General features: G+C 45.4%; 1 protein-coding gene across 12 annotated transcripts in view; it reads left to right on the forward strand.

Moving 5' to 3' along the window:
• The window catches only part of cadm1 (cell adhesion molecule 1), a 266,547-nt gene extending 243,783 nt beyond the window's left edge, over positions 1-22,764 (forward strand). For 8 of the 12 annotated variants that reach the window (XM_062961275.1, XM_062961279.1, XM_062961281.1 and 5 more), the window contains 2 exons: positions 16,647-16,778; positions 18,260-22,764. In XM_062961275.1, coding sequence (XP_062817345.1) covers positions 16,647-16,778; positions 18,260-18,378 — 251 coding nt within the window. In that variant the 3' untranslated portion in view covers positions 18,379-22,764. Of the gene's footprint in view, positions 1-3,195; positions 3,250-16,646; positions 16,779-18,259 lie in introns of all 12 variants that reach the window. The other 4 variants (XM_062961273.1, XM_062961277.1, XM_062961272.1 and 1 more) reach the window with 1 other exon arrangement.
• The last annotated feature ends 322 nt before the right edge of the window (positions 22,765-23,086 follow it).

Below are 23,086 nucleotides of genomic sequence, written 5' to 3' on the forward strand. Positions count from 1 at the left end.
GGGGTTGAAGTCCAAATCACTTGAAGGACCAACATCTGGGAATCGCTTCTCTAAAGGCACCAAGTAATGCATGGTTAGACCGAGTTTAGTCCTTGGATGGAAGTTTCAAGTGCAGTCAGCTCTTATTTTAGAGGAAGGAACTGGAAAAAACCACTTCTGAGGATCCCTTGCCCAAGAAACACCCATGAAATCCATGGGTTGCCATAGGACAATAGGTGACTTGAAGGTACATTTGTAAGACTTGGATGCATCACTTTATTCCAAACACAACATCACATCTCATTTAGACATAAGGGCCATTAAAAACTGGAGCTTTTAGGGACGTAAAGGACCCCTAAATGCAACAGTCATAGCAACAACAACACTTTTAATACTAGACATATCTCAGAATTAACCACAAAAGCATATTGCAGACCCAGTGAGATTGGCGGGTTTTACTTGGTGTCGAGGCTGTTGTTGTTTTGCTGCAACAGAGCAAGGTCCATAGAAGTTTCAGGACGATATTGTCTGAAATTAATTCTGATTTTTATAAGCGCCAAATTGGATGCTTCTCTGGAAATCAATTTAGGAAGTAATGCATAATGTTGCCACGCAAAGGTGGGCCTGGAGAAGGAAGGGAAGGGAAGGAGGAGAACGCTCGCCCCAGTGCATTCATTCACGGCGGTGCCGCTCCTCCGCCAATTGATTCCAACTTCTTTAATAACAAGTGACAAAACAATTGTGTGAAGTTGGAAAGGTAATTCTCATTTATTCTGCAAAGAAAAAAAATGGCAGGGAAATGTGAATGCTTTCTAATCAAAAATGAAGAATAAAGGCTTTTAATAGCCGAATGAGGAATGTAATGAGAAAACCCGAGACGTAATTTGTGCCGTGTTTAAGGTGCCTTCCTGGCCGTTTCTTGTGACATTTTTTCAGGCAACAGAAAGAGATGATCGGATAGGAATCGGCCTGCTTCCTACAGAGGGAAATGAAAGGCCCTTGGCTTCATCAAAAATGCAGCACTGACCTTTTTTCCCCTTTTAAGAAAACAAAGTGTGTGTGTTTTTAGCTCTCAAAAGTGGGAGGAAGAGTCTCCCAAAAGAAGCCACTCGTGGGAGATAAGAATAGGATTTCGCAGAAGGTGTTTTTTGAGAAGCTGCTTCCTTTGTCGTCCCACAAATGAGCCCGCAGATGCCATTTCCTGAATAGCTCAAGTGGGTTTAGACTCTAGACTTTAGAGGTTGCTTGCTTTGTCACAACGGGAGAAAGGTTTCTTTCTTTGGCATGTGACTTGATCAATTAATTCTGTAGGACTTGTGTGATGGCAAAAGCTATGCGCAACATTGGAGAGAACGCTTGGGAGCAAGTCTTGCCCTGAACACATGAAAAGGGCTATTGCAGAGTGGGATGCAAGCCTACTTTGACCTTTGCTTTTTGCAACATAATGGTGGTATCATCATCATACCGATATTTCCCTACGTTGGGACTCAAGGCAGCTCACAGCAGTTAGTAGAGTTGTGCGCAAATCCCGTTTCCTCTGGTACCTTCGGGAGCACGAAACGGGGAGGGACCTCCCAGTACGAAAAACCCGCCTGCAAAGAAAGCAAGGGGAGCCAATCTCGACTGCTCCTCTGCTTTTTGGCATCATGACTTATTCTTTTTTATTAATCCTCCAGTAAACAAAAAGAAAACCCTTTTTCCACTTGCTTTCATCGCGGGTGGGTTTTTCGTACCGGGAGGGCCCTTCCTGTTGCGTGCTCCTGAAGGTACCAAAGGAAACGGATGAAAACAAATCCGCGCACAAGTCTATTGTCTTCATTAGGTATACCTGCTCCACTGAATGAAGGAATTGCAGCTTTACATCTTATCAATTTGATTTAGATCTGCTCTTGGTTGTACAGTAAGGACATCCCTGGTATTGGTGAGTTCTCAAAGGAAGGGAAGGAGGGAGACAGTTGAGCAGCCCATGGGTTCAAAGGCGGCATTTTGAGTTTACAATTTGGATAAGGAGTCTATCAGGATAAAAGGCAATGGAAATGTCTCTTGCATCCTCCTCTCAAGCAGCTTCATCACCACCTTCCATTACGTACTCCTCGTGGACTTGGCTGAGGAATCTGAAAACGCATTGCATCCACGAAACCCTCAAAATGAATTGCCCATACACATGCAAACACTTAAAATCACTTTGAAACAAGTCGAGGGGGAAAGAAGGCAGCTGTGAAAGCGGGACAGCTTTTGCATTTGTCTAACAAGAAAATATCCTTGCCGTATCAGCTTTGAGATGACTTTCCTAGATCAGATCACTTGTGACATCTCCAGGTGATCCTCTGAGTTTCCCTTCATCATCGTAATATAAAAAGTAATACGAATTGCAATCTCCTACAGTTGCTGCAGCTTTGAAAAGCACGGTCCGAAATCGCTGTCAACCAGGCATGGGCAACTTCAGCCTTTTCTCTAGGTGTTTTGGACTACAACGCCCACCATTCCTATCAGCCTCAGGCCTTTCCCTTTCCCCCCTCAGCTGCTTAAGGCTTTTAGAGCAAACCTTTGAGGAGCTCTCCAAGGTGCTGAACCTGCTTTGCTGGGAGATTTCAGCACCCTGAATAGCTCCTCCAGGGTTTTCCTTTGAACCAAAGGTGGATCGATTGCCCTATTGATGTGGAACCCACTCATCACAGTTAAGCCTAAGCACTTCAGCGGCCAAGGGGGGAAAGGAAGGAGCCTGAGGCTGTTAGGAATGGTGGGAGTTGAAGTCCAAAACACCTGCAGGGAAGGCCCAAGTTGGCCCATGCCTGATGTAAACCCTAAATAGGATTGTCAACCAAAGAAGGAGGACCCATTGCTTTATTTCAGCAACGTCCAACAATCCCATGCATGCCGTGTTGAATGAGTGCTTTTGAATGTCCGCCTTCCATGTTTTTGTGTGTTTTGATGGTGCAGACAAAGAAATCTTTCTGCTCAGTCTGTCGGTTGCTTTTAAAGAGGCAAAACAAACCCCCTCCCGTACACAAAAAAAGTATATATGTGTTAAAACGATTGGAGTGCCTCATGTAGTGCAAGCTATTTCCAGAGCTCAAGCTTTTGTCAGATGGCAAGAGGTTGTTGGCTCTTCTGTTTTGAAGTCTTCCTGAGCAATTCACCCTCTGTGCTTAAGTGTTTTGTTTTCTTGTCCCTTGAGGAACGCAAAGAAAAATGAGCTTGTTTTTTACTTGTAAGGCATTACTCAGTTGCCCAATTCCGCTGAAGAACTGGACTATGGGGATCTCTCAGGTAAGGGCCAGTCTTGAGGTCAAGCTAAATGCCGGGGCCGCATTTGGGCAGTGGGTGGGTGGTCTTCTCCTTTCCATTCCTTTCTGCTCATCCTGACCAAACCTTTTCGGTTTGTTGGTTTGCTTTGCTTGGTATTTCGTAGTGGCTTTATGGCAACATCCCAGGCGGCCCAACCCATCCTTCCCAATAGCCGCATACTCCTTGATGTCCACCTTAATAATAATAACAATATACTTGATTTATATTCCGCTCTATTTCCCGAGGGTACTCCGAGTGGATTACAGAATACATACAAGGCAAACATTCAATGTCGTCACAATTAATAACAAAGACAGACAATACATAGACAGGGGCAAGGCTTCCTGCTTTTTCATCTTCATCATCTGGAGGCTGTTCAATTCAGCCATGGGGAGGTGCTGTTGTTAATAATATACTTTATATATACTCCAAGGGGACTCAGAGCGGATTATAAGTGCATATATGGCAGACATTCAATCCCGTTATACACTTGACAGAGACAGACAGTACATAAACAGAGGCAAGGCTTCCCTCTTTTCATTTCAATTGCTCAATTTTCCACGTTGAGGAGGCTGATGTCCATGGACACCTTCCTGGTTGAATTTGCCGGCATGTTTTCCAGGAGTGCCTTTTACCTCCCCGCTGAATCAGTACCTATTTATCTACTTACATTGCTGTTTTCAAACTGCTAGGTAAGCAGAAGCTAGACCTGATGGCAGGAGCTTACCTCGACCCGCAGGTCGAACTGCCGACCTTCCGGTTGACAAGATTTTCAGGAGCTGGTGATTTAACCCCGCTGTGTTAGCTGCGTCCAGCCAGGCTTCTCCTTGGTCACCGGTTGCATGAATTCCCCAATATGTAGAGCAGCCTTCTAATTCAGGGAAGAGGAGGAGGACAGAAAGGAGTTATATCGCACCTTGTCTAGGAGCTGCTGAAAGCTTATTTCTCAGCAGTAATGAGGGAATCCTAATTAGAGGAGGCTTCAGTTGACATTCTGCAACATTCACAAAGGGTGATGGATGTGAACTGAGGAAGGGGGTGTCTCCACCTGCCTCTTGGATCGTGTGTTATATTTGGGGATCTGATGTGGTCGGAGAAGAGGAGCGGGCAATTATATCGCAGCGTATACATGACTTCCAACGCCCAGCTTTGTTTTTGTTTATCTGTTGTTGTTTCTCACAGCACATTAGTCATTGGCCAGGGGAATGAAATGGTAGGTCCCTCCAGTAGGAAATGTATTAATTATGGTGTATCCCAGGCATGGGCAAACTTGGGCCCTCCAGGTGTTTTGGACTTCAGTAGCCAGTAGGCTGTTAGGAATTTTGGGAGTTGAAGTCCAAAACACCTGAAGGGACCAAGTTTGCCCATGCCTCGTGCATTTTGTGTTTCCATCTCACACATACACACATTTAACCTTATGGATTGACCCCCCCCCCTCCCATTTTACCTTCATAACAGGTTAACTGGTGCTTTCTCTGGGGTCTCTGGCCAATGTGTTCCATGGCAACGTGGGGGTTAGAACCCACATTTGGATTACTAATACCTATTGAGGATCCAACGCCAGCATACTCTCTACCACACCCCTTGCATAACATTGAAGCATCTTTTCCGGTGGATATTTGACTATCCAGTGTGCTCTTGAGATATAGGGGAGTTTGGTTCCAAAATTCAAGGGCGCTCAAGTCCCATTATATCCAATAACGAAAGGATATCCCTTATAGAAAATTGCAAAATTAAGGGTTGCTTTGGGGAGGGGAGGGCTCTTTTGTTTACTTTCTCCTTTTTTGGAATGTTCTCAAGCTACAGATGGTGGAACGACTGTAATTGTATAGTGTGACAGGGCCCAAGTGTGTGTAGGTTCCATGAATGTCTTGAGGAGGACTGCCCATTGGGTGTCCTGGGCATGGAGAGATGAATTCATGGATTGTGTCCATTGATGCTACAGATTGACATCTCCCAGGGAGGCTGGTGGACTCCCCTTCTTTGTGGATCTTTATGCCGTAGCCGATTGACCATCTCTTAAAGAAGCCCTAGTTGCATGGGGAAGGGTCAGACTGGAAAGTACTGATTAGACCTTGTTGTTTGAGTCTCTGCTTGCTCCATCTCCGTTCCAAACGTATTCCCCTTTCCAAATGAGCGAAGCATAGTGCAACATGAAGGGGCTGATGCTGTTCAATGGAGGAAAGGTGGAACATTTGTGCTGCTTCCCAAAAGAAGAAGGGATTTTCGCTGCCCTTTCCATCAATACATGCAGTGCAAAGCCAGCCCTATGCGCCGAGTCTGTTTTGGCCGTATGAAATTGCCATTTGGGTCACACAGGAGGGACCGCGTGTCCATTAAGTGACACCAGGCTACAAATCTAGGTTTTATTGGCATGATGATTTGCTCATGAATTCGTTTCATGGTCCATCAAAGCCACTTGGAAGGCTGGTAATCTCATTTCTCTCTCCCCTGCCCCTTATTCCCACAAGCAATTGGATGCAGCAAAGTCCTCGCTGATTTGCGTTGTGTGTTGCCGCACTGGGTTGAGCTTCTCTTCTGCAATTCTGAGCCGCTTGAAAGCATCGACAAGTTGTTGTACAGAAGGAAATCTAGTGGATGGAGATTGCCCCAAGTATGTGGCCATCTTCTTGCGTCTTGGATTGTGTCCATTGTTGCTACCATGAAGAGTAGAAGAAAGGGCCGTTCAAGATTCAAGTCATGGCCCATCCCACATTCTTCTGCCACTCCAAGCCATCCAAAAATATCAACAAGCTCTTGTGCGGAAGGAAATCCAAAAGACGGGGATTGCCCCAAGCTTCTGACCACCTTCTTGGCACAACATGTGTTGATTGTGGATCCTGCCCATTGCTCCCACAGTTAGCCTTTCCCAACTTTTCCAACTTGCTTAAGGTTTAAGTGAAGTGGGAGAGAAGGGCATTGAAGCCACATCCCATCTTTCAATCGTCTGCAACTCTGAGCTGTCCAAAAGTGTTGACAAGCCATTGCATAGAAGGAATCTTAAGGATGGAGATCGCCACAAAGACATGCCACGTTCCCAACATGACTCTTGTCAACTGGATTGTGTCCATTGTTGCTACGGTTGGCATTTCTTCACTTTCCAAACATTGTGGAAGTTTGGGTGACAAGTGTGGCAGAAGGACTAATGGCCTCTTCTTGGCACAACTTGTGTTGATGATGAATCATGTCCATTGTTGCTCTCCCAACGTTTTCGACATAGTTGAAGTTTGGTGAAGAGTAGAAGAGAAGGGCATTAAAGCCATGACCCATCTTTCATTCTTCTGCAAAGCTATTGCACAGAACGAAGCCCAGCAGATGGAGATTGCCTCAAGCACATGGTCACCTTCTTGGCTCAACTCATGGATTGTGCCCATCATTGCTACAGTTGACCTCGTCTGGGTGAAGAGCATTAAAGCCATGGCCCATCTCTCATTCTCAGCTAGCATTCATTTATGAATGCAACAAAAAGCAATCATTTGTGCACGACTGACACAATCATTGTGGTCCAAACAAGGAAGCTTCTCCAAGGTCTGATATATACCATCCTGAGTTTGGAAGCAACAGGATGAACTTCTCCTGATGCTGTTGGCTAACGTCTCTCCGTGACCATTTGTGGTCCTGGTGGCCTTCCATTTACAGTCAAGGAATGTACGGGAGCATCACGCAGCATCTGTGATAGTTGAAGTTCAGGTGAAGAGCATTAAAGTCATGGCCCATCTCTCATTCCCAGCTATCATTTATCTACAAATGCAACAAAAAGCAATCATTTGTGCACAACTGACAATCCGATTGCATGCATCTCCCTCTCTTGAGCCGGGCTCTTCCCATTGTGTAGGTTTTGCTCCAAATGTGCACATTGTCTGTAGAGCCCGACACAATCAAAGCGGACCTGCGCCACTCTTCCTTGTCCTTTGATTAACTAATCAAAAACTGATTAGCACCTTTGTTCCGGGGGGATGCGGATTAATCAATTAATATTGACTGCGAGGGTGGCTTTGTTCCCCGGCAAAGAGACATCTGGAGGAGCGGCCAATAAAAATTGAGCACCTGTCGGGGTGATTAAATTTATTAAAACAAAAATACATTATTTTTTATGAAGCTATCTTGAGATGGGTCAGCGAAGGGGAACATATTGATTGAGGAAGGATGGACTCCTTGGATTCCGCTCACTTAAATTAGAGACCAGATTCAATTGTAATGCAAGACAAACAGGTTAACGCAGGCTTTAAACGGCCCGTCAATACATTACCATCCGTGCGGCTCTTTTAAGGCTAAACCGGGGTAATGAATAACAGCAAAGGCTCTGCTCCCAATGCTTGAGGGTCTCCATTTCAGCCTTCCAGGGCAATTATAGGCGGCCTGTATTTCAAGATGAAGTTATAGAGGCCCTTGGAAATCTCATGTTCGCTTTGCATCCCTGACTCAAAGTGCATCTACACCAGGTGTGGGCAAACTTCAGCCTTCCAGGTGTTTGGGACTTCAACTCCCACCATTCCTAACAGCCTCAGGCTCCTGCATTTACGCTTAACTCCAATGAGTGGGTTCCACATCAGCCTCCTTAAAGAAAAATACTGGAGGAACTATCCAAGGTGCTGAAATCTACCAGCACACCAGGTTCAGCACCTTGGAGAGCACCTCAAAGGTTTGCTCTAAACTCCTATGGTGCAGGCATGGGCAAACTTGGGCGTTCCCAAGCACATGCTGCATTGAAGTCCCAAGCTCACATCACAAGAGGGGAGGAGAATGGACAGTCAATTGGGCCTCTGACTGGCTGAAAAAGAAAGTGAGAAACACAGAAAGAGAGAAACATCAACTTCCCAAGGGAAGGTCTAGGAAGGTTGTGGTCCAAACAAGCTTCTTCATGGCCTGTGTTTGGAAGCAACAAGATGAACTTCTCCTGGAGCTGTTGGCCAATGTTGTCTCTCAGTGACCATTTGTGGTCCTGGTGGCCTTCCATTTGCAATCAAAGAAGGTACGGGAGCTTCACACAACCTCTGAGCCTCTCTTCTTACCCCAAATTTCGCCTCCGTGGTTCAGGACGGGCCGATGTCTCTCCGCTTCCCAGGGACGGCAACCCAGGTCCCCCTTGGGCACGCAGCTTTGGGATCTGCCCTCCTTTCTGGAGGTTCCTTGAAGGAAAGCCAGCCTGCTCCCAGCGTATATTAACATCTTAATGGAAACGCGGCTCATGTATATATACGTTCACTGCTCTGCCTGACAAGAGGGAATTAAATGTCAGAAGGATTTGTAGCATCTATAATTGAATTGGTGCTGAGAAAAGCAAATCTGGAGGAAGAATAACACATTAGGATTAGCAAATAATGTGGCGTTTTGTCGGGGCCTGCTGTGGAGCCACGTCCCTCTCCCGTGCAATAACAGAGGGCTGCCCCTGTTTATCTTAAAGGGACAATGTTAACTGGGACGGCTGTTTGCAACTGACATCTCCTTTTCAGGTCAGGATCAGACGTGGTATTATGGGCTTTTGTTTCCTTCCCTTCCACCGCAGTTTGCTCAGCTCCGCAAATCATTTTGGATGGGCATCAGTCAACGGTTGAGTTGCTTCTAGTACTCAAAGGAGCTATACAACAGGAAAGGTCGAATATCCCTTATCGGAAATGCTTGGGGCTAGAAGTGTTGTGTATTTCGGTGGTGACGGATTTGGAGATATTTACTTATAAGTAACTAGCTGTTACGTTGCTGTGGCAAAGTATGGTGGTATGGGAAATAAAATATTGAGGAATTGGTGGTAGTTAAGGTCAGCAGGGGTGAAGGTTTTCTCCTGACATTAAGTCCAGTTGTGTCCGACTGCACACTGAAGTGGATTATATGGCAGTGTGGAGTCAAGATAATTCAGTTCAAAGCAGATAATATAAGATTATAAATGGGTTATATAGCTGTGTAGAAGGGCCTTGAGTCTACACTGCCATATAATCCAGTTCAAATCTGACAATCTGTATTTTATCAGCAGTGGGGAAGAGGTCTAAGTGAGGCCTAACTCTGCCTGTCCCCTGGGCTGAGTGGGTTGCTAGGAGACCAAGTGGGCGGAGCTTAGCCTTCTAACTGGCAGCAATTGGATAAAAACAATTCTTCCTCTCCCTCTAATTAGGACTTTATTTTTCTTTTCTTTTTGTTGTATGAACGTAGAGGCATGGATGAGGGATTGTACTGCCAAGTTTAGTGTTTCTGGGATGTGTAGTTTTGTTGTTTTGTCCTGGACCGAAATTTCATTACCCTTTTATATTTATAGATTAGATATCTTGGAGATTCAGCCCAAGTCTAAACGTAAGCATTGGAGCATTTCAGATTTCGAGATTCTGGATAAGGGATAGTCAACATGAAGGCTTTTCTCCTGCCCACTTGGGTTAATTCACCATTATTATTATTATTATTATTATTATTATTATTATTATTATTATTGACATAAAGCCAAAGTATGACACAGCAAACGAGATATATATGCTGGATTATTTATTATTATTATTATTATTATTATTATTATTATTATTATTATTATTATTACATCATCATCATTATTATTATTGGAGTGTTGTATGGTTCCTCAGGCTGTATGGCATCTTCACATACACATTGTAAAAATTCTATAAACACATCTATTATTATGTAGCTCTATCAAAGATCCATATTAGAATGTATTGCTATATAATTCATGCACAGGAGACCAACCTTATGTACAACTTAGGAGAGTCATTTGTTGGCAGAAGCCTTGCACATTGTCAGGAACATTTTCTGGGGGAGGTTTGTGAAGATGGCAAACTTTTCAAATTGCCAGTTCAATAAGCAGATAAGCCTACCTTTCGGTTAGGAGCAAGGGCGGCGGGATGTGCTTAGAAGACTTCAAAGGGGAAAAAGGCTTGCATAAAGGAGTGGAAAAAACACCTGATCTAATATCTTGCGACATTCTGGAATATATATATATATACAAAAATATGATTTGCTTCCAGGAGCCTCTAAAAATAGTCAGGCTCATTCGGCAAGCAAAACACCAGCCGGGAAGGACCAGCTGGTTCCTCGGTGGGTTGCTTTTTTTAGGGGGAGAAAATGTTATTTATGTGACTGCTCAGAAACGGCTCCATTTTAAGAAGTCATATCCCGTTTTTGCCTCCGCTGAAATGACAACAAAGATCTAAACCACGGGCATCTCAGGTTTCTGAGGGACTCTGCGACTATTTGAGTCTCATCTTCTATTTTTCAGCCTCCCGGTCCCAAATAGACTGGTATTTTTGTTCGGCAACAAGGTGGAAGTTGTCCCTAAGTAATCACACACTTGAATGGCTTCTGTTTGCCGGAGCATTTAAGCTTCCCAGCAGTGTAACTTTCATTATCCACTGAGCTCGGTAACCTATAGAAAGGGCTTCTGTTTCATTCCTTTATTATCACCAGAGATATCAGTTTATCTTTGGAGAATTTAATAGGGTTGTGCATCCGGGCTTTCGGTGGGGGCTTCGATTGTTTTTTTGGGAGCCTCCAGAAATCGGGAGGGCAGATATCCTTTGTCGCTCTGGGGTGCCGAAATCCGTTTTCTAAAGGTCCATTATGAGGGGGGGGACTTCTTAAGCTCCCCTTCCCATCATTTTAGGCATTTAAGTCTTTTACTCTAGAGGAGAGACGCTGGGCTGCAGGCAGGCACCGCAACCTCTCTCCTGGGCCTGCACAACACACACTTTCTCTTCCCAAGGCATTTAAAGGAGGCAAGCAAGTTCTTAAAGCTGTTTCTTGCTCTAGAGGAGGCGCTCGGCTGCAGGCAAGCGCAGGTGCACACCAACAGCCATGCACTTTTCCATTTGAAGGCATTTAAAGGACTCAAGCAAGTTCTTAAAGATGTTTCTTGCTCTAGAGGAGGCGCTCAGCTTCAGGCAAGTGCAGGCACACCAGCAGCCATGCAGTCTTTCTATTCAAAGGCATTTAAAGGAGGCAAGTAAGTGTACGGTTGTTTCTTGCTCTAGAGGAGGCACTCAGCTGCAGGCAAGTGCAGGTGCACACCAACAGCCATGCACTTTTCCATTTGAAGGCATTTAAAGGACTCAAGCAAGTTCTTAAAGATGTTTCTTGCTCTAGAGGAGGCGCTCAGCTTCAGGCAAGTGCAGGCACACCAGCAGCCATGCAGTCTTTCTATTCAAAGGCATTTAAAGGAGGCAAGTAAGTGTACGGTTGTTTCTTGCTCTAGAGGACGCACTCAGCTGCAGGCAAGTGCAGGTGCACACCAACAGCCATGCACTTTTCCATTTGAAGGCATTTAAAGGACTCAAGCAAGTTCTTAAAGATGTTTCTTGCTCTAGAGGAGGCGCTCAGCTTCAGGCAAGTGCAGGCACACCAGCAGCCATGCAGTCTTTCTATTCAAAGGCATTTAAAGGAGGCAAGTAAGTGTACGGTTGTTTCTTGCTCTAGAGGAGGCACTCAGCTGCAGGCAAGTGCAGGTGCACACCAACAGCCATGCACTTTTCCATTTGAAGGCATTTAAAGGACTCAAGCAAGTTCTTAAAGATGTTTCTTGCTCTAGAGGAGGCGCTCAGCTTCAGGCAAGTGCAGGCACACCAGCAGCCATGCAGTCTTTCTATTCAAAGGCATTTAAAGGAGGCAAGTAAGTGTACGGTTGTTTCTTGCTCTAGAGGAGGCACTCAGCTGCAGGCAAGTGCAGGCACACCAACAGCCACGCACTCTTCCAAGGCATTTTAAGGAGGCTTCCCACTTCCAGGTAAGGAAGAGCAATGACCTCCTGGAAGAGGAGAGGTAACTGGTAGTAGTTTTCAGGGAATGAGGATTTTCTTTTTGCTGGGGAGTAATAAAATGATTTAACTAATACTGAAAAGCAGAGGAGAAGCCGAGATTGGCTCCCGCTTGCTTTCGTGTTGAGCTGATTTTCGTAGGGAGTGGGGCCCATTATGTGCTCTCGAAGGAATGAAAGTAGCGGAGGAAATGGTTTCCACGCACAACTCTAGAATTTAAGATTTTTTAAGGATGACCTATAGGAACCAGTATGAATAATTTCCATGTTTCAGGTTGAACTTTAAATGAGCTCTCCAAGGTGCTGAACTCCATGCCCAGAAACAGGTTCAGCACTTTGGAGAGCTCAGTTCAGTCCAGCCGAAACACAATGTGAATTCACTGGGAGATGCCCCTATGAATGCAATCTTTTGGAAGGAAGCTAAGGTGGGAACATGGCACAAGGTCTTTCTACCTCTCGTGATGATAACATACAGCTCTTATCCTTTATTGCAGACATGGGCAAACATGGGGGGAAAGGAAGGGGCCTGAGGCTGTTAGGAATGGTGGGAGTGGAAGTCCAAAACACCTGGAGGGCGTAATGTTTTGACTATATGACATCAAAGGATGGAGAGCAAGGATGGGACCGTCCTGACCTCCTTAGCGAAAGAATGTCAAAATCTGGGAAGGCCTTTCATTCCCACCAAAATGATCCCGAAAAAATGGCAGGATGGAAAGAAGGGCCTCTCCAGACAGTCCGAGAGCTCTAAGGGACTCGTACAACTTTGAGCATTTTTGTGCATCGTTTTGGCATCACATTTGATATCCCAGCAGATGCCTGATCCTCTTATCCTTTAAGGCAGGAAAGCGCTCTTGACCAGCCTCACAGGTGCCGCTACTCCTTGCTTTGCATCTTCTCCACGCCGTAGTTAATTTTTAATTAACACGAACGTGCAAAATCGGGCTACTTAGCCATGCACAAAATAAAGCACCCTCAGCCCGCGCGAAGCTCTTGTTTTCCTAGAAATAATTAAGGGAAACGTGAGTGCCCATCCCAGCAGAAGATATGGCATATCGTAAGCGTACCCAGCCATAAGCACCTTACGGTCGGTCTTCTTTGGGAAGAACATGCGAACGAGGGGCCGGCAGTGTTGGCATCGCCACCAGCTGAACAGCAGCCATGAGAGAGCTTGGCGAGTCAGTGGCGTTGACACAATATTTCAGTTGGTTATGTTGTGGGCCAGATGCTCAGCTGGAGAAAGCCAGTCGGATGCCAGGAAGCGTCACTTCAGCAGTGCCAGGCGCATATCCATCGAGGTTCTGCTGCCCTTTGTTCCTGCCCTTTCTGTGTCCATCCGTGTTGGCTGAAAGGAGTATGAGCTCCCTGCCTCCCCCTTTTCCATCAGTACTATTTCCACCTCCTTAGGGACTCCATAGAGTCTGCAAGAGGCAGAAGCAATGATGAAAGAAGATGGTAGTCCATGGTCTTAGAAACCCAAGAACATATAGGATGGTCAGTCATAGGCAAGGACTTTGATTTGTATGCCCTTGGCTTTGCAGACATCAGAAGAGCTACAAGACCAAGAACAAGCCACGAGAGTAAAGACAAAGATCCACCAGAGGAAAAGGGTTCTTACCATACATCAAGGGATCGACTGACTGCATAGGGAAGCTGATGAAGAAACACAACCTACAGACCCACCAAGAACATCCAACAAATGCTACATTCACCAAAGGATCAGAGCGATCCTCTAGCCATTTCAGGAGTCTACCATATTGAGAAGGCATTCAGAGATGCCCGGTAGACATCTTTGCCCTTTCATTTGTCCAGGGGTTAGTCTGCCCGGCCGTGAAATCCCTGACCTACTAATGCCTTTGCAGTGTCTCCACGGAGTCTTCTGTACCTGTTTAAATGCCTTTTGGGGTAAATAACATGGGAGCTGCTCTCCAAAGCGTATTAATCTAGCTGTGGGGAAAATCCAGGACACAAACTGAGCTTCTGGGTGACCCTTCCAAGGAGAATTTGCTCCTCACTCTGAGCCGGGCCTTGCAAGTCCCAGCATTTCTTGGCTGCCGGTTGCACGTCCTTGTGTCTCCTGAGCCGACCTTTGGAAGAAGGCAACTTTAGCTGCAAGACTTCATAGGTACGGTAGTTGGTGATCTTATCCCACTCCGTTGTGCTCTGAGATGAACCTGGGAATGAAAGGCAGGCGCTTTCCTGCAAAGTTGTGTCAGGGAACACCTCCGGAAGTCTCTCCTCTTAACTGAATCCGGTTTTCCTGCAAAGTTGTATCATGGAACACGTCCTGTATGGTAGTTGGTGACCTTATCCCGCTCGGTTGTGCTCCGAGATGAACCTGGGAACGAAAGGCAAAGTTGTGTCAAGGAACACCTCCGGAAGTCTCTCCTTTTAAGTGAGTATAGTTTTTCTGCAAAGTTGTGTCAGGGAACACCTCCGGTATGATAGTTGGTGACCTTATCCCGCTTCGTTGTGCTCCGAAGTGAACCTGGGAAAGAAAGGCAGGAGCTTTCCTACAAAGTTGTGTATGGGAACACCTCCAGTACAGTAGTTGGTGACCTTATCCCGCTCCGTTGTGCTCCGAGATGAACCTGGGAAGGAATGGCAAAGTTGTGTCAAGGAACACCTTTTAATTGAATCTAGTTTTCCTGCAAAGTTGTGTCAGGGAACACCTCCGGTATGATAGTTGGTGACCTTATCCCGCTCCATTGTGCTCCGAAGTGAACCTGGGAAAGAAAGGCAGTAGCTTTTCTACAAGTTGTGTCAAGGAAAACCTCCGGTACAGTAGTTTGTGACCTTATCCCGCTCCATTGTGCTGAACCTGGGAAGGAAAGACAAAGTTGTGTCAGGGAACACCTTTAGAAGTCTCTCCTCTTAATTGAATCCGGTTTTCCTGCAAAATTGTGTCAGGGAACACCTCCGGTACAGTAGTTGGTGACCTTATCCCGCTCGGTTGTGCTCCGAGATGAACCTGGGAAGGAAAGGCAAAGTTGTGCCAGGGAACACCTCCGGAAGTCTCTTCTCTTCATTGAATCCGGTTTTAATTAAGCCGCACTTTACAGCAGTCGTGGTCACAAGTTATTTACCGACTTCCTTTTGGAACGGAATGGGAAGAAAACATCAATAGAGAAGCATAAATCCCGGAGCCTGGGCTGAAAGCCTTGTATCGGGTCTTGGCTCCAGAAGAGCCCACCGCCGTTGGCTCGCTGGCTCGCTGTCACGGATCTGTACACTTGATCGATAAACTTCAAATATTATTAGAGGTGGAGGTTTCAGAGATTGGCTCTGTTCTTGGGGAGAGAGGCCGAGATAAATCTTTTTTAAAGGCCTGGCTTTGGATTTGCACACTCGCTCTTCCTAGTGAAAGGCATCCCTCTTCCTGGCACGGCCGGGCCGCGCGAAAGGAGGGCGAACGTTGGGCGGCCGGGACAGATTTATGGGCTGTGTGCTTCTTGTAGTGAAAGATTTAAATGGTAAATCCTTCACATATGACTTCACAAATCATGTAAAGTTAAAAGAATTTTACCGTTTCTTTTGCTGCTGTGCTTAAATTGTAAGAGATGGCCGGTAAATCATTTTAATGGAGGTGTCACGGTCCAACTCGATAAAGAAAGGGGGGGAGGAGACAAGCAACAATGGTTTAGCTTCCATTCCCAAATGTTAATGTATTAATCAACGAGAGAATAATTGTTTTTTACTGCATTATAAATCCCGGTTGCCATTCGAATCGGTTGCAGCCACGTCCTTAAATTAAAATTGTTTACATTGCTATACATTAATTTTACATGGCCATCGCTCATGCCGGAGTTTCTCCCCAGCCAAAGAAGCCATTTCTCTCCAGGGAGAAAGACATCCGCGGAGGGAGGGAGGGAGGAAAGGAGCGACTCATAAAAACAAATTAATTGCCCGGCAAGTGGTTAAATACATAAAGTAAAAGCAATGTACAATTATTGCTTGCTATCTTTATTTCAGGAGAATTTTTATGTTTGGGATCGAAGGTTCTTCAGGGGCCCTCCTTGGTCATGAAACGGCCAGGGAGGAGCGGAGAGGGATTTAAAAGCATGTGGATATGGGATACATCGTCTCCAACAGTTTGAGAAGAGACTGTCCTGGACGTATCAAATGATGTAAACAAAGATTTGAGAAGCATTGTAGTAGGTGACTTCCATCATCAGTGTGGTCCACTATAGGCTTTCAGAGCATACCTTCAAGGAGCTCTCCAAGGTGCTGAACCTGGTTTGCTGGTAAGTTTCAGCACCTTGGATAGCTCCTCTAGTATTTTCTTAGCACCAAATGTGGATTCATTGCTTTGTGTAGTTTGAAGATAGGATTGAATTGTGACTCAGTAAAACATTGGGAATGTCAATGAGTAAGGGTTTGGTGCCCATTCTTTGATCTGTTTCCCTTCAACTAGCCTGAGTTGCACCATTAGCACTTTTGGTGCTGCTGCCCGGTAATCCAATTCAATTGAGGCCCAAGACTTCTTGGTCTCTTGCCTGGACCTAGTTTTCCTGGCTTAGTTTTGCTTCCCCTTAAAGCCCTTTTAAAAAATGACAAATTAAGGCAGATGTGCCAGTCTAGGATTGCAAAACCATCCTCGCTATGGTTGGTAATGCCGATTGTTTTCCAATTCTCACAGATTCCCGGGCAGGTGAGGAAAGCGCCATCACCGCCGTGGACCACGCAGTGATCGGTGGCGTTGTCGCCGTCGTAGTCTTTGCGATGCTCTGCCTGCTGATCATTCTGGGCCGATACTTTGCAAGACACAAAGGTAAGCTATTGGAAGGGTGTCCTATGGAGAGGGATTTGATGACCATTCAAGATGATGGTGGGATCTCCATCACTAGAGGTCTTAGAAGCAAACCCAGGATTTTACCAAAGTGTGCTTATTGTGTATTGGTATATGTCATTTATATTTATTTGTTTATGATTTGTTTTTATTGTTGAGTTTTATATTGTCTGTTGCCTGGCCCTAGCCCCATGTAAGCTGCCCCGAGTCCCCTCGGGGAGATGGGGCGGGGTATAAAAATAAATTTATTTATTTATTTATTTATTTATTTTATTATGATACAGCAAAAAGATAGATATGCTGGATTTCTTATCACAAAATCACAAGTCGAACACTTCCCAAGCGTTTAGGACTGTGTGATGTATTTTCAGATAATGTGCGCAGATCCCAGTAGGGTGGGAGATCGTTTTTTCCCACCCTACTTTTGCAGTTGGCAGATCATTTTTTTGTCAATGTCCATTGTTTCCAACTGCTGGCTGAGATCTCTTGGCACGGCACCCAGTGTGCCCATCACCACCGGGACCACCTGCACTGGTTTCTGCCAGAGTCTTTGAAGTCCAGTCTTGAGGTCCTGATAGCGGCTGAGTTTTTCCTGTTGTTTTTCATCAATGCGACTGTCACTTGAGATGGCGACATCAATGATCCAAACCTTTTTCTTTTCCACAACCTGGTGTGTTGTGTTCCAGAACTTTGTCAGTCTGGATTCGGAAGTCCCACAGTATCTTTGCGTGCTCATTTTCCAATACTTTTGCAGGTTTGTGATCCCACCAGTTCTTTACTGCAGGGAGGTGGTACTTGAGGCATAAGTTCCAATGGATCATTTGGGCCACATAGTTGTGCCTCTGTTTGTAGTCTGTCTGTGATTTTCTTACAGCAACTGAGGATATGATCAATGGTTTCGTCGGTTTCCTTGCACAGTCTGCATTTTGGGTCCTCAGCTGATTTTTCAATCTTGGCCTGAATTGCCTTTGTCCCGATGGCTTGCTCCTGGGCTGCAAGGATCAGGCCTTCTGTCTCCTTCCTTCTTCAGGGTCCCATTCGTGAGCCAGAGCCAGGTCTTCTCCTTGTCAGCTTTTCCTTCAATTTTGTCAAGGAACTTTCCATGCAATGTTTTGTTGTGCCAACTGTCAGCTCTAGTTTGTAGTGCGGGTTTCTTGTACCGGTTTCTTGTTTGCTGTGTTTTGAGGAGTTTCTGATTTTTGACTTCAATCAAAGCAGGTTCTTCACTTTGCTTTACATATTCTGCCAGGACATGTTCTTCTTCTTTGACTGCTTGTTTTACTACTACTACTACTACTACTTATTATTATTATTATTATTATTATTATTATTATTATTATTATTATTCAAAGGAAAGCATGGATTGTGTCTTCCTTTAGGGAAGAGTAGGGTTGGACCGGATGGCCCGTGAGCCCTCTTCCAACTCCTTGATTCACCCCTTTCTCCCGCTCTGTGTCCCTCAGGTACCTACTTCACCCATGAAGCCAAAGGAGCCGACGACGCGGCCGACGCCGACACCGCCATCATCAACGCCGAGGGGGGACAGAACAACTCCGAAGAGAAGAAAGAGTACTTCATTTGAGGTCTCTCTTGGTTTCAAAGAGGCGCCCGCTCGTGGCGGACGACCGAGAGACAGGCCCCGCGTAGAAGATCAAAAGACAGTGATGTTGGAAGTTGCTACCAGCTTATGGCTCTTTTAATTTTGTCTCTTTCTGTCTCTCTTCTTCCCCCGACCCTTCCCCTTGATTTCTTTTATCCCACCCCCCACCTTTTTTTATTTTTGGTTCCAGTGCTGTTAATTTTGAGAAACAAAACCGAAATGGCTGGCAAAGTGTGTCTGTGTCGCAGAATCGAGGCACCCTCCTTCCCCCCCTTTGTGTAAAAAAGCGTTCTCTGTAAAGTACACTCTCCCTTGTCTTGGGGTTTTCTAAATTACTCGACCCGAGTCGTCCAGCTTGGATTTAGTTTAGTCCTACCATTTTGCAGAAAAAAAGAGAATATAGATATATTTCCGTGCCTTCTTTTATTTGGTCTTTCGCGGGGGAGGCGTGGAGAGCAAACGGTTCCCATTCCCTTCGTAGTCTCTCTTGGAAATTGCCTGCCTGTTGGGATCCCTTGAAAATATATATATTTCGTTTTTATTTCCCCTAACTTTCGGTCATCCCTCTCCCCCAATGTTTTATCTCCGGGTTAAGGGTTTTTTTTAATATATTTGTTTTGTTTCTGTTGTCGTTGTTGGAAAACTGTGTCATCCAAGAAGAACCAGCACACCTTAGATCTCATCCGTTTGCAATTCAGTGTAACCATCAATCCATCCAACTCCCTTGTCATATGAAAACTTGGAAGAAGAAACTTTTTTCGGGAGAATGGGGGGCAGATGTCCAGGGTTTTCCAAGGCGAAACAATGGGCCGGATTGGGGATCGGAGAGGGGGGACCCCATATTTTGATTTCAGGGTTCGTCGGCGAGCGAAACAAGTCCCCCCACCCCGTTATTGAATCTGCTTTTATCGCCTTATCATCCCTTATCCATTCTGTCCGGACGGGGGCCACCACGACATCCCGTCCCCCCCTTGACTCCATGATGGATTGGGACTGGCCCTTTTGGGACAAAGGAAGCCATTTCGAGTTGTCACCGGAAGGAAAAGTTAGGGCGGGAGGGAGCGAAAGTGGGGGGGGGGGAGGACGTTCCGCTCTAATTATTTCCGTTCCAAACGATCCCATCAGCGGCTCCCAACCGGCCTCACGTTTACTGTAATTTGCTGGAAATAAAAACTCAACACAAACCTTTGTGATGTGAAAAGAATGTGAATCGGCCAACGTCTGTTGTCGTTCTTGTTCTTAATTTCCCCCTTTGCTTTGCCCCCTTCTTCTTCTTGTTCTTCTCCCCCCATTTTGGGCATTCGCTTTGTTAAAGAGGTCACGGGGAGAAGTCCTGATTGCAGCCAGCAAGTCATGTACATTTACAGGTATTTGTCCCGCTGAGAAATCCAGCATGAAACTTTCCACGCCGTTGGATTTGACTTGGCAAAAGGCAGGAGGGGGGGAGACGGCGTTTGTTTTCATGCTGAACCGCTCTGTATCTCCGTTCAGAGAAAGGTCAGAGAAAGAAGCCTTAGTTTCCACTAACTTTATCCAAACTCAGTAGTATAACTCCTTCTGTTTTTGCTCCCGTTGGCTTTGTTTTGCTTCCATTTCCCTGACTCTATACCTTCTGTTCCCGCAACTTTGGCAAGGAGAAGTCCTAGTGGGTGCATCTACACTGCTAAATTAATGCAGTTTGACACTTAATAGCAATGACTCATTGCTATGGGATCTTGAGCATTGCAGTGTAACAATCTTCTCTTCCGAAAGGACTGGTTTCTCCCCAAATGACGATTCCCATGATCCCGTTGCATTGAGCTAAGGAGATCAAAGTAGTGACAAAGTTTATCTATTTACAAAATTTATATTCCGCCCTTTTATAAAGGGGATTCAAGGCGGATCACAGAATACATATATGGCAAACATTCAGTGCCGTTATACGCAGACAGGACAGATAGAGGTATATAGGCATTTCCCATCTTCGGCAACCCGGAGGTTTTGCTCGATTCCGGCCACAGAATTAATTAAGTTCATTAATTCTGCAGCGTAGATGCAAACTAAAACCCAGCTGACCTGGGGGATCTCGGGAGCGGACAGAACTAGAATTATACAGCGCCCAATCCCTTGTTTTGTTTTTCTTTTCCTGGGGAGGGAAATTATATTTATTGCTTTTTTATTTCCTCTCCTTTCTTTTTATCCCACCTTAAGAGGGACTCGAGGCATCTTTAAAGAACCCCCACCTCTTGTAAAGCCAACCCTTTTTCGAATCTTGGACCCAATTGGGAAGACGATGAGACTTTGGAGGAAGGGTTGATTCCGTTGGCTGATTCACAGGGAAGGAAGCACTTTGACTGAAGTCTTGACTCACTGGGGGAGCAAGAAAGAGCAATCACCTCTAGCGTCCGTTCGTTTTGCTTCTTATTATATTTTTTTTAGGGAAAAGGCTTTTAAAATATATATTTATTTTTTAAATTATTGGCAGAATGGTTTAGACCAGGCATGGGCCAATTTGGGCTCTTCAGATGTTTTGGACTTGGACTCCCACAACGTGGGTATGCAGATGATCCCTTGATTGACTGAAGTGTCCAGTTCCAGGAGAACAAAGACATGGGCCAACTTGGATCCTCTGGTTGTTTTGGACTTGGACTCCCATAACGTGGGTATGCAGATGATCCCTTGATTGACTGAGGTGTCCAATTCCAAGAGGACAAAGGCATGGGCCAATTTGGGCCCTCCAGGTGTTTTGGACTTGGACTCCCACAACGTGGCTATGCAGATGATCCCTTGATTGACTGAAGCATCCAGTTCCAAGAGGACAAAGGCATGGGCCAACTTGGATCCTCTGGTTGTTTTGGACTTCAACTCCCACAACATGAGTATGCAGATGATCCCTTGATTGATTGAGGTGTCCAGTTTCAAGAGGACAAAGGCATGGGCCAACTTGGACCCTTTGGTTGTTATGGACTTCAACTCCCACAACGTGGGTATGCAGATGATCCCTTGATTGATTGAGATGTCCAATTCTAAGAGGACAAAGGCATGGGCCAACTTGGGCCATCCCTCCAGATGTTTTGGATTTCAACGTTGACAATTCCTAACAGCCTCAGTCGAAGTCCAAAACACCTGGAAGGCCCAAGGTGGACCATGCCTTTGTTCTCTTGGAACTGGACACTTCAGTCACCCAAGGAATCATCTACATGTCCACGTTGTGAGAGTCCAAGTCCAAAACACCCTCAGGGCTCAAGTCTGCCCATGACTTTGTCCTCTTGGAACTGGACACTTCAGTCACCCAAGGAATCATCTACATGTCCACGTTGTGGGAGTCCAAGTCCAAAACACCCTCAGGGCTCAGGTTTGCCCATTCCTGGTTTATCTTTGCGGTTCCTTTTGCCCTTGGGTTGGATCAGGGGAACGCTCCAACGCTTGCCTTTCCTCCCCGTTTCCCACCTTGGAAACCATGAGAAATCCCTTCCCGGCCTTCCTTTGGGACGAAACGAAATATCGGTGTGTTTTCGGACCGAGATGGCGGAAGGGTCTTTGGGGGGGAAGGGGTTCGTCTTTTTTCTACGCATCGACCGCCCGAAACCGACATCCCGTTTTCCCTGAGCAGTTAGTTCATCTTCGTTTCCGGAAGTGTGCAGTAGTGCGGTGTTTTATTCCCGATAATGTAACTTTTCGACTTTTAAATAATGTTTGACATGTCTCAGGTTCATGTGTTTTTGGATTGGTGTGTTCCGTCTCAGGTAGATTGCGAAAACCTTTTTTTCGGCCCCACTCTCAACGTCGGACGAGAACGAGCCACCGCGCCAGGAAGGAATAATAACTTTTAACGGCTTTTTTATTTTTAGTTGCGTACGGAGTCTAAAAGGGGAACTTTTCGGCTCCTGCAAAGTATACCGTGCACTGTTTGAAATGTATTGTTAGGTATTGATTTGTACAGGTTTAGATTACAAAAAGGGGTTTTTCTGTTTTGTTTTGTTTTTTAGTTCAGAGCGGAGAAAGAACAAACTTGTTTCTTGGGCTTTTATGGTTTTGAGTTTTCTTTTGTTTTGTTGACAAAAAAAGAAAGAAAGAAACCCGTTGGAAAGCGAAAGCGAAGGGTGCATAATTGATGCCAAATAAGCTTGTTCTTTTCTCCCCGTTTTTCTTCTCTTGTTTTTCCCACGTTTCTTTTTTTCTTCCCGCCCCGCTTCCCACCACTTTAGGCCGGTTCTGTTTTAAGATGTCCATGGATGATGTTGCAGTGTAAGAAAACGCATATCCATCTCTTCCCATTCACATTTTGTATTGGTTCATGTATACCATTTTTACAAAGAGGAGAAAAAAAAAGAAGTACTATAAAGTTATCTGTCTTCTTAATAAAAAGAAATTAATGTTACAAAACTACCTCCCTGTCTCAATTTGCACTCTTTTAGCCACAGGGCGTCTTCCAAAACGGAGGTGTCGAATTCAAATCTCTATATAAAAAGGAATAATGAAATTTTGGCCTAGGACAAAACAACAAAACTACACATCCCAGAAATACTAAACTTGGCAGCACAACCCCTCATCCATGCCTCTATGTTCATACAACAAAAAGAAAAGAAAAATAAAGTCCTAATTAGAGGGAGAGGAATAATTGTTTTTATCCAATTGCTGCCACCCACTTGGTCTCCTAGCAACCCACTCAGCCCAGGGCCACTTCAATCAGGCCTCTTCCACACTGCCT

Source organism: Anolis carolinensis, unplaced genomic scaffold, assembly GCF_035594765.1.
Source record: "Anolis carolinensis isolate JA03-04 unplaced genomic scaffold, rAnoCar3.1.pri scaffold_8, whole genome shotgun sequence".
NCBI lineage: Eukaryota > Metazoa > Chordata > Lepidosauria > Squamata > Dactyloidae > Anolis > Anolis carolinensis.